Genomic DNA, 14,365 nt, shown 5'->3' with positions numbered 1-14,365 from the left:
TATGCACTTCATTGTATTATTTTACTATGATTTAATTGTATTATTTAATCAATTAATTAAAAAAAAATTAAAATAAACCAGACTAATTCTGAAAATATTCTCTGTTGCCGTCTATGAATACGCAATTTACACAGTAAAATCAGCGTTAGTCAGAGGAAGCAGCTCGCTCCGAATAGAGCCCCGGCTGTTCTTCAGAAAGCAGCACAATGAGTCATCCACAATTCCTAAAAAGGGATCGAGAGGTTGTGAACGGACGGGGAACTCATTCATTAGCATGAGGGGAGCTCATGCATCAGACACCTACTGTACGTGACCAAGCATGAGCCCGGGTTGCATCATGGACATTTTTATGGCGATCATGGTTATCGTGTGTGTGTGTGTGTGTGTCAAATTGCGTGTGTGTGCTTGCGTGCGTTACTGATATGAAAAGTGCATTACTGTCCAACTTCTAATATTGATGATATGAGACTCGATATCGTCTGGGATTTAGGTGATCGCAATGATCAATATTATCGATAATGACCATCAGAATGGCATCCGAACACCTCTCGGCGGGTACTGGGACAACACCATTGCCACTACCCCGAGCCTTTAGATGCAAACCGATACAGGAAGTACCTTAAACATCGCCAAGCGGTGATAACAAGGTAAACAAATTGCGTCATACTGTAGAGGGACTGGCCTCCTGACAACAAAAGTCAGCCTTGTTTCTATTGAGGAGCCAGTGAATGTGCGCGGTCTAATTAGTGAGAAGGATCCCCTGGCAGGGCGGCTCGCCCGCTCACCATGATTGAGGCCATGTTGGAGAAAATGCTGGCACTGCTGCTTCACTGTGTCCACCACGCTGTGCCTTGTTGCCGCAGGACTCTCTCTCCCTCTCTCTCTCTCTCTGCCCCCCCCCCTCTCTCTCTCGAACCCCCCTCCTCTGTCTCTCTCTCTGTCTGTCCGTGAGGCCATTGGAGTTCACAACTGCATCACATTCCCTGCAGACAGCAAACACTTTATCACTGCATCTGCCAGTCATAAAGCTTCTCGGGATTTGGAGGCTGCAATGTGTCACTTCCTGAATGGTCTCTCTATGTCATTTCCTTTTTAAAGCTCTTGAGGGATAACTCAGACGCTAATAAATCGGCGTGTGTCCGAGGAAGAAAAACATGGCTGTGCTTGTATTATTACAGAATATAATCGGGATATTTTATGCGGACCAATCGCGTTATTCAAAATCTACGATAGCGAAATGGCTAATCCAAACAAAGATGACACCACAGCATAGGGAAGGTATTCCAGTCTGGCCCCTGCCATAACCCCGCTCAGAAAGGAGTGTGAGGTATAGGCTTCCTGTACCTTTTGGCTTGAGCCATTCACACCAGAGTCCCCGTACAAGGACAGAGACACAGGGAGGCTCACAGCAGAACCAAACCTACGCTCTGCCATGCTGTTCCAATGCCAAAAATGTCTCATGACTGTACTTTTTTTACTTTTTGTTTGTCTAGATATTCTTATTATGAATTACTAATTATAATAATATTAATTTCATTTGTATTATTTATGAGGGTGGTTGGTACTTTAAATGGCTACTTAAAAATCCTCTATTTCTTATTTAGTTAATAAGACTTGTTAATATGTATGTTAATATAACATATAATATATGTGTTAATATGACTTTTCCAATATAGCCTGGTATTCTAGCGTTTATTTAAGAGTAAAAAGTGGAAGTACCTTTCATTGTTCCTACCTCGGTGATGGCAGCAAGGTAGAAAGCGAGCGTTTTCCCATACAATCTTTGTTTGAGGAAACAATAGCATTCCAGCAGCGTATGCCAACAACACTCCCTGCTCCGTGCAGTATGTCTGGGGAGTTTTGCACGCGAGCTGCCTCAATGTTTCTCCATCATTCTGCCTGGGGGCTCACAACATTATCCAATCTGATGGAAGCTTTGTTTTTGTGCTTTTTTTTTTTTATTATGACACTGTGCCTTAATATTGATATATGATTGGAAATAATAAACTCTAAAACAACTTAGAAAAGTATTACCGAGAACACCTTTAGTTTTAGCATAGTCTCAAGCATCGACAATGACAAAATGTCATATTTTCAATATGCCATGCACTTGTTTTGTTATTTGCAGGAAATTGATGGAGTATTGTGTAATGTAAGAGGAGTGGTCGGTCTGGATGAAGCCCTTGTCGCTCATCATGGATGACAAAGCTTATGTTATGTGTTATGTTTTCAGGAATCTAAAAACCAGACCACTCCCTGTTGAAGTCGTGCCTAGTCTGTTAATGATCTGAAATCACTAGGCGGTGCTGGAAAAAGGGATCGGTAGCAATTGGAATTCCTCAGGAATTTTATCATATACTATCGAGAGCAGTCTCGGCCAAAATTGATCGTACATTGAATGGACTTAAATGGGGTTAGAAAGGAACAATTGTGTTGCGTTAGAAGGAATAAATTAATTCATGTCACATTTCCACATTTAGTTTGTGGACGAAAAAATATCAAATATGCTACAAAAATGTAATTGTTTCAAAACAGGCCATAATCTAAACATGTTACAGTATAGACGGTATTAAGGTAGCGGAAAAACATTGAAACTACACATGGCAAAAGATTCAGGGATCAGTGTACGGAAGAACACACACTTTTCGCTAAATTTCCCACACAAACTCAGCTCCTCGAACAGCCCAGATAAATCATCTCAGAGAGGCGAGACCACACGTGTCATGTCTCTGTTGCCTTCTCCGTGACGGCTTTACACATCCCCCCCCCCCCCCCATCCAATTACACAGCCAGCAGGAAGGTTTCAGCCATAATTTATTTGGAGCACACATTCTCCCAACAACCTTGGCCCTCGGCTGGACTTGTGTGGAATGGGCCGGGCGGATGCGTCTCCGGTGCAGAGGTTAAGAGGGGAAACGGCGATAAGATTGCGAGCCGTGTGGGGCCGCCCCGCTGTACGGCGGGAGGTAAATCTGAGACGGGACATTGATTGTATGCCAGGGGGGCCGGTCCTGCGTGATCTATGGCCTCCACGGGTTCGGCGACATGCGTGGAGTGCTAATGATGCGCCACTAATGATGTGACGGGATTTGGATCGGGCAGACGGGTACAGAACACTAGTGGAGAACACGCCCCAACCCAGGAGACCGTGAGGGTCTGCTGCTGATGTGCTGAACACACACTACCTGAAGGTCAGACCTCATCTCATTTCCCTGGTCCCCGCCGCTCCTCCATCTGCCTCCGTCTTTTCTCGTCTGTCTCCACCACCCCACTAAGACACGCCCACGCACCATTACTGACCTATTTGGAGGCATTTCTTCCCTATCACACTTTTTTTTTGTAAATAATGGTCTGATATAATGATTTATGGGATCTGTGGTCTGTGGAATTTGCCACTTGGAATCTAACCTGCCAAGGTCAAAAGTATGATGTCAAAAATGTCCTAGTAAAATGAAAAAGGAACATACAGTAAATTCAACAGTTATATTATTATTGTTCATAGTCAGAATACATCAACACAATACCGCTGTGCTATACTGTGAATAGGTACACATGACTGGTAGTGACATGAAAGATGAGGATCAAATCGGCTGATTCCAATCCCAGTAAAAAAAATCTAATAAAAAATAATCATAATCTAAATAATAATAAATAATCTGAAATCAGTTTTATCAAAACTCAGCAGACTAAAATATTATTATTATTATTGTTATTATTATTATTAATAAGAATAAGAATTAAAATCAGAAATTGGGGTTATTTCCAAAAAAGCATTTTTTTTTCCCCCAAGTTCACGGAAAACATGTGCACAAATACCAAGTTGACACAGCAATGCAAAGCATCCGGAGAAACATGGCGCCTGGCAGCGTTATTATTTACTGACGGACAACCCCCACCTCCTCCTGCTCTGCATGCAGGGATAAATATATCTTTAATAACGCCCTGTTCTCCCAGACAAGACACAGACCCCACTAAACCAAGATGGAAGAATGTTGCTGTTGCTCAGTGACCACACATGTTTTCCCGGGGCACAATTTCATTGGCTTTAAGGAATAATTGATATTAATTATATACGGCACGACCAGAGAGAAATTATTCATAAAGAAGCTTGTGCTGCAGAAAGTTTTGAGAGGAGAGGATATGGATGTTGCGTTGACAAACTATTTATCTCTTTTCCGTTTTTTTGTTTTTTAATTAAATTTAGTCAGTCCTTGAACAATCAGATGTACAGCAATGTACCACAGCTGGAAATGACTGAACAGCACAGTGAAATCTCACACTGAGGAAAGTGATTAAAGGTGATGATTCAGGGCTCCAGACTAAGGTTTTACATTTGTGGCACTGGTGCGCATAACTTTTTAATTTAGGTGCACCGGCGTCACAATAATACATTTAAAGCATTACCCTTTTTGTCAATTCACATGCACATTGTTATTTGTTATTACCAATGATTATAAACAGGAATAAAGGTGCAGATTAATCTTTCACTTTATTTAAATCACAGCACACTCAACAAGAAATCGTGATAACCTCAGTTGTTTAAAAAAACGACAAAGAGTTCAAATTAAAAAGTGCTGATGTTTAAAGTGCTTGACAAACCCTACTAAATAAGTCAAACTCAAATAACTGTCACAATAGTGTGCGCTGCTCTCGGGTCCTTACAGAATATGCCGCTCAGCTGACTCCCCACTGCTTCGTTTTGCCGCTGCCTGCCACTGAAACGCTGCGGGGAAGGGGGCTGCTCTGCCGGCCACGTCCCTGTCACGGCACAGGATGTGGTTCTGGGAGACCTTGTGTTTTTTAACGCTTTAATTCGGAATGTTGATGCGCCGATAGCAAATGCACTATTCCCAGCCATGCTCTGGCCGCACTGTTTCAACAAATGCAATGCATAAAAAGCACTTTTTGACGTTTCACTGCATATATGTATGAAAGTATGTATATGTATGTGACGAATAAAGGGAATCTTGAATCTTGAATCATAATGTTGGGCGTTTTATCATATCTGAGCCACGGAAATTGGACAAGCTGTTCTTGGCAAAAGGCATATGTTTTGGCCTTTTTGTGTGTGGTGGGCTCTGGCTCTGTCTCGGAGTCAGATGAGGCCATCTCCGCTGATGTTGGGTCAGGATTAGACATAGGACCGGGAAGGCAGGTGGAATGGTTACCTCCAACAACGATGTCTGGTCTGGGCTGGGTCTTTCAGGGCCGGGGATAGGTCTAACTGGCACCACAGCATTCTTCTTGATGGGAAGAATAATCAATAGTTCTCTTCATTTTGAATTAGACTTTGTTTTAACTAGGTTGTGATGTCGCTCACGCTTTATCTCGTTTGCACGTATGGAATGTGGGAGGAGATACTACAAGGCGCAGTCTCACACACACACACACACACACACACAGACAGACATGCACGGCACATGCACAAGATTTACATAAAATAACACTTTACGCTGACAAAATTATCTACAGAAAATAGGCTATGTTTATAATATTTGTTCAAAGGCAAATGTCTGCACACCCAGTTGGTATTAGTAGTATGGACAGACACAGCCATAAAAGTTTATTTCTTAAACGTTTCTTTTATTTTTATCAGACCTGCTAAATTTCAGGCACACCAGTGCGACCAATGAAAACGTTTAGTCGCACCTGACGCCCTGTGCGACGAAAATAGTCGCACCCTGGCGCCCTGTGGTTGAAGCTGAGGGTGAAGAATTAATACCAAATATATTATTATAATATGTTATATATATATATATATATAACTAGTAGTGAAATTTATGACAGGCAACAGGCACGTTTGAGGATGGGTCAAGATGTAGGAACCTGCTGATTTCTCTGAACCTCTGTAAACCTAGTAGGACCATAGATACGACCCTTCAAATAGACGCTGCTCGAATAGTTAGAATTTCAAACCTCTGACGTATATTGATGACATTGAAACGGACAAGCAACTGGGGTTGTCGTGCACCCAGGGCATGAATGGCATCCATACATTGGAAATAAGGGTCAATATTCCTGAGCGTGTGATAAGGTTAGAGCTCGCCATCTATGTAAGAATTAACAGAGAGATGCATTTCTCAAAGGTCATAAAGAAACCCGAATATCCGAATGACTGAGGATGAATTGCCTTTTCAAACAAAGTTATTTCAAAACTGTATTGACTTGCAATGTTGCCCTTGAAATCTATGAGCGGGTCTTCAGCCCAAACAAGCTCTGTCTGTGTTGGGATCATCACCATGAATAATTGATTGCCTTAGATCCAATAAGCACGAGCCCAATAAAACAATTTGATCAACTTAAAAACCAAAGCTTGCGCTGAGAAGCAGGTTCAGGCACAACTCTGTATACATTCTACTTGGATTAACATGAGAGGGTTCATTGAAAATAATCTGCGCAAACTAAGTTCTCAGCCCCCTTTGACAAGTCTATATGTCATTCTATGTGTCTTATTCAGTATATGCATGTACATGTACACAGATCAAAGCTTGAAGCTCAAAAGAGGGCTTACCCTAATCACTTGTGGAGATTCCAACATTTTGGGGGCGCGCCAAAAGCAGGCAGCACCGTGACAGCTCTAATCCCAAACCCTGACCTGGCCCCACATCATCACCACCCCCATAATACCAGCAGTTTGGCTGCGAGCTGGGCTTGTCACCCTGGGCAGAGGCACGTCAAATTATTTAATTCCCCCCACTCCATAGCAAATCCTGAACTTCTTCTTAGGTTTCATAAGCAACAAACACGTGAAAAAACAACTTCAAGAAGACAATCTGACCTTTTTCTCGCGCCCCCCCCCCCCCCCCCCCCCCCGGGGCCCTAATGATGATTTTGTGCGATTCAGATTCCCCTGAAGTGAAACACAAAGGTGTGCTGGTGTAATTACTGGTGATTATATTGTGGCAGGTTGTATCCAACAACAACCAAAAAGAACAGATAATTGCTTTACAAAGAAATGTTCCCCCCCTGGAATCGTATTATTATCAAACATCGAACTCTGTCGGCACATGCAACGTTGGCACAAGCTGCTGAAGATCTCTGAAGCCTAATGGTTTCTCTTCATGACGTTGCGTTATGATAACATTTGTTTTGCGAAAGGTTCAGCTAACCGTTGCCAGTTTCTCAATCGCTCAGAGACTAATGTTCTAATGTTCACATTCATGACTGAAAGGGGAGAATCCATGTAATCCCCGTCTAAACCAATAGAGTATAAACATCTTTTCAAAACAAAACCTCTGATCATCTTGCTCTTATTGTGTTTTTCTTTTCAGTATAAAGGTCCCAACTTACATCCTAGAAAAAAATAGACAATTCATCTATATCTATCTATCTATCTATCTATCTATCTGTCTATCTATCTGTCTATCTATCTATATATATGCTGTATATCATCATGACTGAGGATTCAACTGAATGCTGTGATAAGGAAATGGCAACATGCAGAGTCTCTAACATGGTGAATCAGGTATTTTTTTCCTCCTGATTGTTTATGCAGTTTGCAGCAGAGCAGAGGGGACGCCACAATGTGACAGAAAATCTTTTTTTCTTTTTTCTTTTTTTCCTGAGCTTTGCGTCAACATTCCCACCCTGCAAACTGAACACACCCTGCGTTCTATAAAGGGCAGCACAATGCTGCGCTCTTGTGTGGTTATGGCTCCTCTGGGGGCATATCAATTCCTGCAGTCCACATTATAGGGACGTATAGAAATAGGAGGGCACGCCCCCCCCCACCAGACAGAAAAGAGCTGCTGAGACACGGGCCAACCCGGTGGGCTTTGAATGGGGTTTCCTGCCTGACAAATGATAGGGATCGGTTAAATGCTTTCCAGGTGCATCACAAAACACGCACGCTGCGTGTCCAGGCCGTGTTTGGGTGGAGCTGCCGTGGGTGTGTTACCTCGTGGCAGAATATGTTCCTCTCTGGCACAAATCCCTTCCTGAATGGGGTGCGTGAAAGGAAATTGCAGAAGTAGATGAATGGATCTTTGTGGCAACTACACTGGATATATTTATTTTGGACCTTTCAATTGCCAGTAATAAGCAAATAGTATGTGAAGACACAGCCAATAATGTACAGTACTGTATATCAACATTTACATAATTCATCCACAACGGGTTATTGCATTTGTCTATTAGTAAATTAAGTGTTTCCAACAGGAATCCAAAGACAGAACTCTCTGGCTTCTATATTAATTTATTCTATATTAAATATTTATTAAAATTTTTAGATAGATTTCCTCAGGAAACACAGGAAACGACACTGACACATTGTCTGTTGTCTTCTTACCCGACAAAAGTGTGTGCGTGTGTGTCTACTCATATCTTCTCTGGTTTGTTAAAATATTCAATAGATATGAACAAACGTCCTCTTAAAAATGCACTCCCTTTATGACTCAGGCTTTTACGATACAGTCCGTATCAAAGCAGAATCCCATGTGGGCACATGCAGGTTCCCCGACCTTAAGATCTGTGCGGCTCGAGGCGGAGGCTCTTTTCCGCACAAATAATCGAGAACAAACAGGTATTACGTGTGGTCATTAAAGCCTTAGGAGTTTGTTCCGTCCGACATAACCGTGGCTCTTCCGTCACGCTCCAGAGGAACACCTGGCCAGAGCATTTCCAAAAAAAATAAGAATAAAATGATTCACCGACTCTCAGCCTCCGTCTGGCGCTCTCTTCCTACGCGCTGCTTAAAAAAACAGGTGCGTTCCTGCACTTTAAAACCATGGCCAAGCGCCAGTGCTCTGGGCCGTATTGATACCCACGAATAACTAACCACAGCAGAACCATACCGCCCCAGATGGTGCGGGCACTGAGGGGGGTGGGGGGCGGTCACGGGGAGCAGACAGAAACATTACTCCATCATGGGGATGCCTCGATTCTCCCTCCAAACCAATCAATATGTAGAGAGACAAAGCTTCCTTTCTGGCTTTTTTCTTTTTTTTTTTTCCTCCACCGCTGTCCCTTTTCTGTCTGCACCACTGATCTCGTTCTTTGAGCCGGGTTCCAAGAAATTAAATTCCTTATCGCGACAACCACGGATAATTAAGTTTCACCTTCTTTAAGTGCTGCGAAATCACCTCGGTGGACCTCCTACGGTCAACACCCTGTTTCTACCACGCGGCCCCCGCCTAACTCAGGGAGATTGGGTCGATTTTTTTGCCGGCAAAAAATAAAAATGACGTGCGGCCCAAAGCGGTGCAGTGAGTTCACTGTCCTTGCAGGGCGCCTTCCAGAGGCAGGGGCTCGGGTTATAGGCTGCTTGCCAGGATGCAACGACTGTTTTGGCTGGCGGTCGGCAACTAGACACTAAGTGACAGCTTAGAGAAAATCCTTCGCCTGAATACAAAGCCTGGATTACACGGGGTAGGTCACCAGCGCCGATACTAAAACAGCAAGCGAGGAGGCCTGAGGAAACCGCCACATGGTGTTGTTCTTATTTGCAATAAGTAATAAGTCATTTGTAATTTTACAGAGTTGGTCATTATAACCGTTTACTCTCAGTCAGCTACTTCCGCATTGAGACGAGGCTAAGCCCTACTGCGGGGGAGACCCAAGAGCCCCTGCTGCAAAACTCTGCCTTTGATCTGTGATGCAGGAGGAGAGAGCTCAAAGCCACAGAAAGTGTCTCCTCAGGATTCTCATCCCATTGATCCGCACGCAGGTCTTGAATTCGGTCGTACGTGAATTATTCATGCGGGAAGAAGACGCCCCGGAGGCCGCGCAACTGTTCCACTTCGATGTCTGTTTCATGTCACCCACCCACCCGGCGAACCCGTGAGGATAGTGGTCGCCCCTCCGACCCCTGATGAAATGGCCTCACAATTACCGGAGGAAAGGGAAAAAAAACCAAACGTATGTTTCCGGTTCAAATCCCACGTGGCGCGTAGCATATAACATATCAGAATGCATTCAAATCGTGCTGTTCCAGCCACTGCAGCGACTACGAACCATTACAATTAATGCCTTTGCCGGAGGGGGAGGGCAGCCGTGCACCACGGTAAGCAAAGCAGCTTCAACAGCTTTCATAAAACAACTTTTAGAAGTCCTTGACGGGGACGAAATAAAAAGGGTGAAATACAAATTATTGTAAGTATAGAAAATAGTGCTGAATGGTGCCGTTGCAAACGATCCATCTCGCTACATACCGTACACTGTCAAATATATAGCTCCACATTTTTATAGTACCGAGAAAAAACAGACTGTAAATGTATACGTGTAAATTAAACTGATGCTCTGGTGATTGGTCGGGTCGTAAAATAAATAAAAGTAACAGCAACAACATTTTTCACATCGCACAGTTGATGTGTTTAGCATATTATAAATGCAAAATGATCTTGCTGTCTCTATGTCCCTATCTCTATTTCCAGATTGTTACACCTGCACTAATACATTCATGCAAATGAAAACAAACATGCGTTGGCCATCAGAAGAAGTGTTCAGTGTCACCTGCAGATAAAAATTTCTATCTTTCCAAAATGAGTAACAAGGGCCGTCATGCAGCGTGAAACTGTCAGTTGCCAAATAGGGATGTCAGCGTCAGTCACTCCTTCTAAAGACTTTTCTCGCATATGTGCTGATCTGTTACACTGGGATTCATGTCTCTGGATTCGTCCCATCGGGAACCTCAGTCCACCGCAACAATGACATTGAGCATTTTCCTTGTGCTGTAGAGCGAGTGACTCCCTCCGTCTAGACGTTGCACTTAAGTGACTTTCTCATTTATTAAGTGTGTGTGTGTGTGCATAACAACTCCCTTTTAGCACATAGTTAATGAAATAAAATGTAAGTGGCCGGGAAATAGTGAGGACCAAATCTCTTTTAAGGAGTTGTCCCCCCCCCCCACAACAAAAGGATGTTATATAATGAGGCATTTGTGGTGCTTGTTCTGAAATAGGCTTAGGGGTATTAACCTGACCCAAAATAACAGAAATAATAATAATGATAGAAATAAACATGTGGCCATTGAAATGTATATGACGGTGATAAACACGCACGGTTGGAATGTTTTTCGATGTATTATTGATGCATGATAGGATAGTAAACATTTTGGTCAGAATCAGGTGCTAACGCTATTTATCCCTCGTAGTTTAAAGGGGCTGCATTGTCACATGGCAGAATGTACACGGGGGAGGGGGAACGGGGGAGTTATTTCAGTATGGGCGGCCATACATCTCCTTGGTGTGTGTCCAGAGCTGTGAGGGTTTAATAGATCACCACAGTGTTGGGTGAATAAAAAAAAAAATGTAAAAAAAGAAACGAAAAAGGGGGCCCTCCTCTGGGACTGAGGATGTCTTACAAAGCATTCTGTGTGACACGGTGAGCGGGTGAGGGAGGAGTGAAAGACGGAGGAGGACAAAGGGCGCTGGGTGATGGAATGGGAGAAGCTTGGCGGGGTGCTGGGACTTTGCTGAAACGTGATTAGAAAGGGATAAAACTAAGAGTGGTAGGTGTGGGGCGGGGGCTATTATTCGGACTGTGGTGGTGATGTCATCGTCCGGCTTCACACCCGGAAGGAAGGATGTAAGCAGCAGCTGTGGATATTGATTTCCTCGACTAGACTACTAACCCATAAAATACGACCAGCAGGGTCTGCTGTTGTTGATGGTTCTGTGTTGTTTTTTTTTTTAGCTTTTGCCATCATGTCCTAAAAACGAAAATGTCTGAGTCTAATATAAACAGCTGTCTGCTCACTAACTGATTCATAACGTCATACAATATATGGAACATATGTCGGAGTACTAAATAAAAAATTGCTCAAAAGACCTTGGTAGGTCTTTTTGCGTTTTGCGAAGTAATGTTTCCATGAAATGCTTTAACTTTTCGACAGCTTTTACAGCTTTCGCGTCCGATTTTTTCGCCGCGCTGTAAAAGATGAAGAACCTCAATGACATCGATTTTTGTCGCCAGGAAAGATATGAGGCGAATATGAAAATATAGAGAACATATTTAAGGGTTCTTTGTAAAGACTGGTCTTAGAAAATTGTTGGGGAGAACAGATCAGAGGTGAAAGTCCCGATGAAATGCTTTTTTGGACCCCGGAGTCTATCTAACAGAAACGGAAATTCTTTTCCAGTCATTTGCAGGCCTGCGGTTCCCGTCTGAAGACCGGGCCTGGGCTTTTCTACTTCAGCCCCCCCCCCCCAGTTTAAGGAATTTGGCCGCCGGCCCAGCGACTGCTTTCCATTCATCCTCATTATTCTCCCTCCCTCCCCCGATATGCACCAAAAAGGATATCTTGGTATTGTACGAGTATGACTGGACGGGAAATCTGGCTTCCAGGGGGTGGGGTGGGGTAGTCCCGGCTGCGCAGACATTCTGTGTTTGTGAGTCAGTGTGTTCACATGCGAGCGAACGTTCGTCACAGAGCGACCTCACGCTACGGAGACGGGCCCCGACTGAATGCCTCGCCGCTTGAATCATGACTGGGTTGGCATGGTTCCCTGCAGTAGCCGGCCAAGCAGGCCAACAAAGACATGGGTCGGCCGGGGACGGCGAGTCACGCCTCAAGGAAACGGCAAACGGCGCAATCGGAACCCCCTCGGGGAGACGTCTCACCCGCCGGTGTGAGAAAATTGGTTATCGAAGGGTTAGGAGGCGAAGGGAGCGAGCTATGTGTCGGGAATGGGGACGGACACGATGCTGGTGTGAAACCCCATGAAACGGTACGGATAAAAACGCCGCTGGGGGGATGTTTTTCCCATCTCTGTCTCTTGAGAAGAGGGTGAAAGTTCACCCACAAGATGAGAAGAAAAAAGTTGAACCACCCTAACACCCACCCCCCCCCCCCCCCACACACACACACAAACACACACACTCATCACTGTAAAGCAACCCCGGCTATGAATCTGTGTGGTTCTCAATGTGGGGTCCGGGGACTCAGAGAGGTCCTTCAAGCGGTTCCAGGGGGTCCCCAGCAAAGTGAACATTTTAAAGGTCACGAAAATTGCATATACAAGACATGAGCAGCGTTTAGAGAATACACAGCGATGACCGTTCTCTTTCCTTCTTATCTCCATAACTACAGTATGGACAGACGAGGAAGTTCAGACTCCTCATATCTAACAATAAATAATCCTCTCAAATGACCGTCTGTTGCCTAATGCTATCAAATTGAGGGTCCTTGATATCAACAATATGGGAAATTGAAGTCGCCGCAAAAGCATTAGTATTACATGTTATATTATACAGTGTCCTTGGATATGTCAAATACATTTACTTAATTTTATTGGATGTTTTCTACTGGGGTCATTTTGTGTCAGGGTATCGAAGGTCTGAATACCTCTTCCACCACTGTTTATAACAACGCAGCACCGTCCACTTACTTTTTCTTGTAGTCGTCTCTCTCGCGTTTCACCTTGGCCAACACGTTATAAATAGCTCTTATTTCTGGGGTGATGGTGTCGATCTGCACCCCGACGCCGTCCGGGTGTGTCCACGAGACCCCGGGTCCGTGCAGGGTCTCGAACCCGCCGCCTTGCCTCCGGACGTGGGTGAAGCTCCAGATGGTGCCCGGCAGTCGGGGATCGGGACCCTGAGCGGAGCCGGAGCCGGAGCCGGAGCCGGAGCCGGAGCCGGGCCAGTCGGTCTGCACCGCCGCGTCCCGGGTGTAGAAGGCGCGGTAGTGCGCGCGCTGCTGGGCCTGCCGCAGCTGGCTCTCGAGCAGCCGGTTCCGTCGCTCCAGCTCGTGCACCTTCGCGAGGAAGCAGCGGAAGCGCAGGTTGAGCGTTTTCAGCACGTGGATGTTGGAGCCCAGGTCGTTACGCAGCGCGCTGGTCACGGCGCCCGGACCCGGACCCGGACCGCACGCACCGGCGGCGGCGGCGGATGAGGCGAGCATGGCGGCGGGAGTGTCGGAGTAAAACAGTGGATTCATGCTGATACAGGGCCCCCCCCCAAAATAAATGGAAAAGAAAAAACAATGAATTAAACAAACCCCCTTTCTTTCTTTCTTTCTTTCTTTCTTTCTTTCTTTCTTTCTTTCTTTCTTTCTTTTATCCCTGCATGTCTTGTAATGTAATGTAAATATCCCCCTCGGTTTAGAGTCAACGCGGATCCAGTGGAGGTAGGGGTCCCTGGGAGGCGTCCAGGGAGTCGTCCTGTGTCGCAGTGACAGCAGCATTCATCATCATCATCACCATCTCTGCTTTGTCAGGTCCTGCTGGTGCTGGCCTGTGTCCGCTCATGGAGCCTGCCGAGGATCCGTCTTATTTATTTATTTATTTATTGTCTCTCTCTCTCTCTCTCCCTCTCCCCCCCAATTCAAAGCATGGATCCGTGGGACTCCTACCGGCCCGTCTCTCCCGGAGCGCGGGGCAGGCGTGGGAGAGAGAGAGAGGCAGGGCACCGCAGAGAGCCGCCTCCA

At 45.0% G+C, this 14,365-nt stretch overlaps 1 protein-coding gene across 4 annotated transcripts in view; it reads right to left on the bottom strand.

Annotated features, from left to right (window-relative positions):
- Positions 1-14,365, bottom strand: part of iffo2b (intermediate filament family orphan 2b) — a 24,254-nt gene extending 9,889 nt beyond the window's left edge. For all 4 annotated transcript variants that reach the window (XR_013844166.1, XM_080000830.1, XM_080000831.1 and 1 more), the window contains exon 1: positions 13,326-14,365. Coding sequence is in view for 3 of the 4 variants with exons in the window: in XM_080000830.1 (XP_079856956.1) it covers positions 13,326-14,122 (797 nt within the window). In the remaining variant the exon portion in view is untranslated. The remainder of the gene's footprint in view (positions 1-13,325) is intronic.

The sequence above is a fragment of the Zeus faber genome (assembly GCF_960531495.2).
Source record: "Zeus faber genome assembly, chromosome: 5".
NCBI lineage: Eukaryota > Metazoa > Chordata > Actinopteri > Zeiformes > Zeidae > Zeus > Zeus faber.
This window is presented reverse-complemented; position numbering and strand designations above follow the sequence as displayed.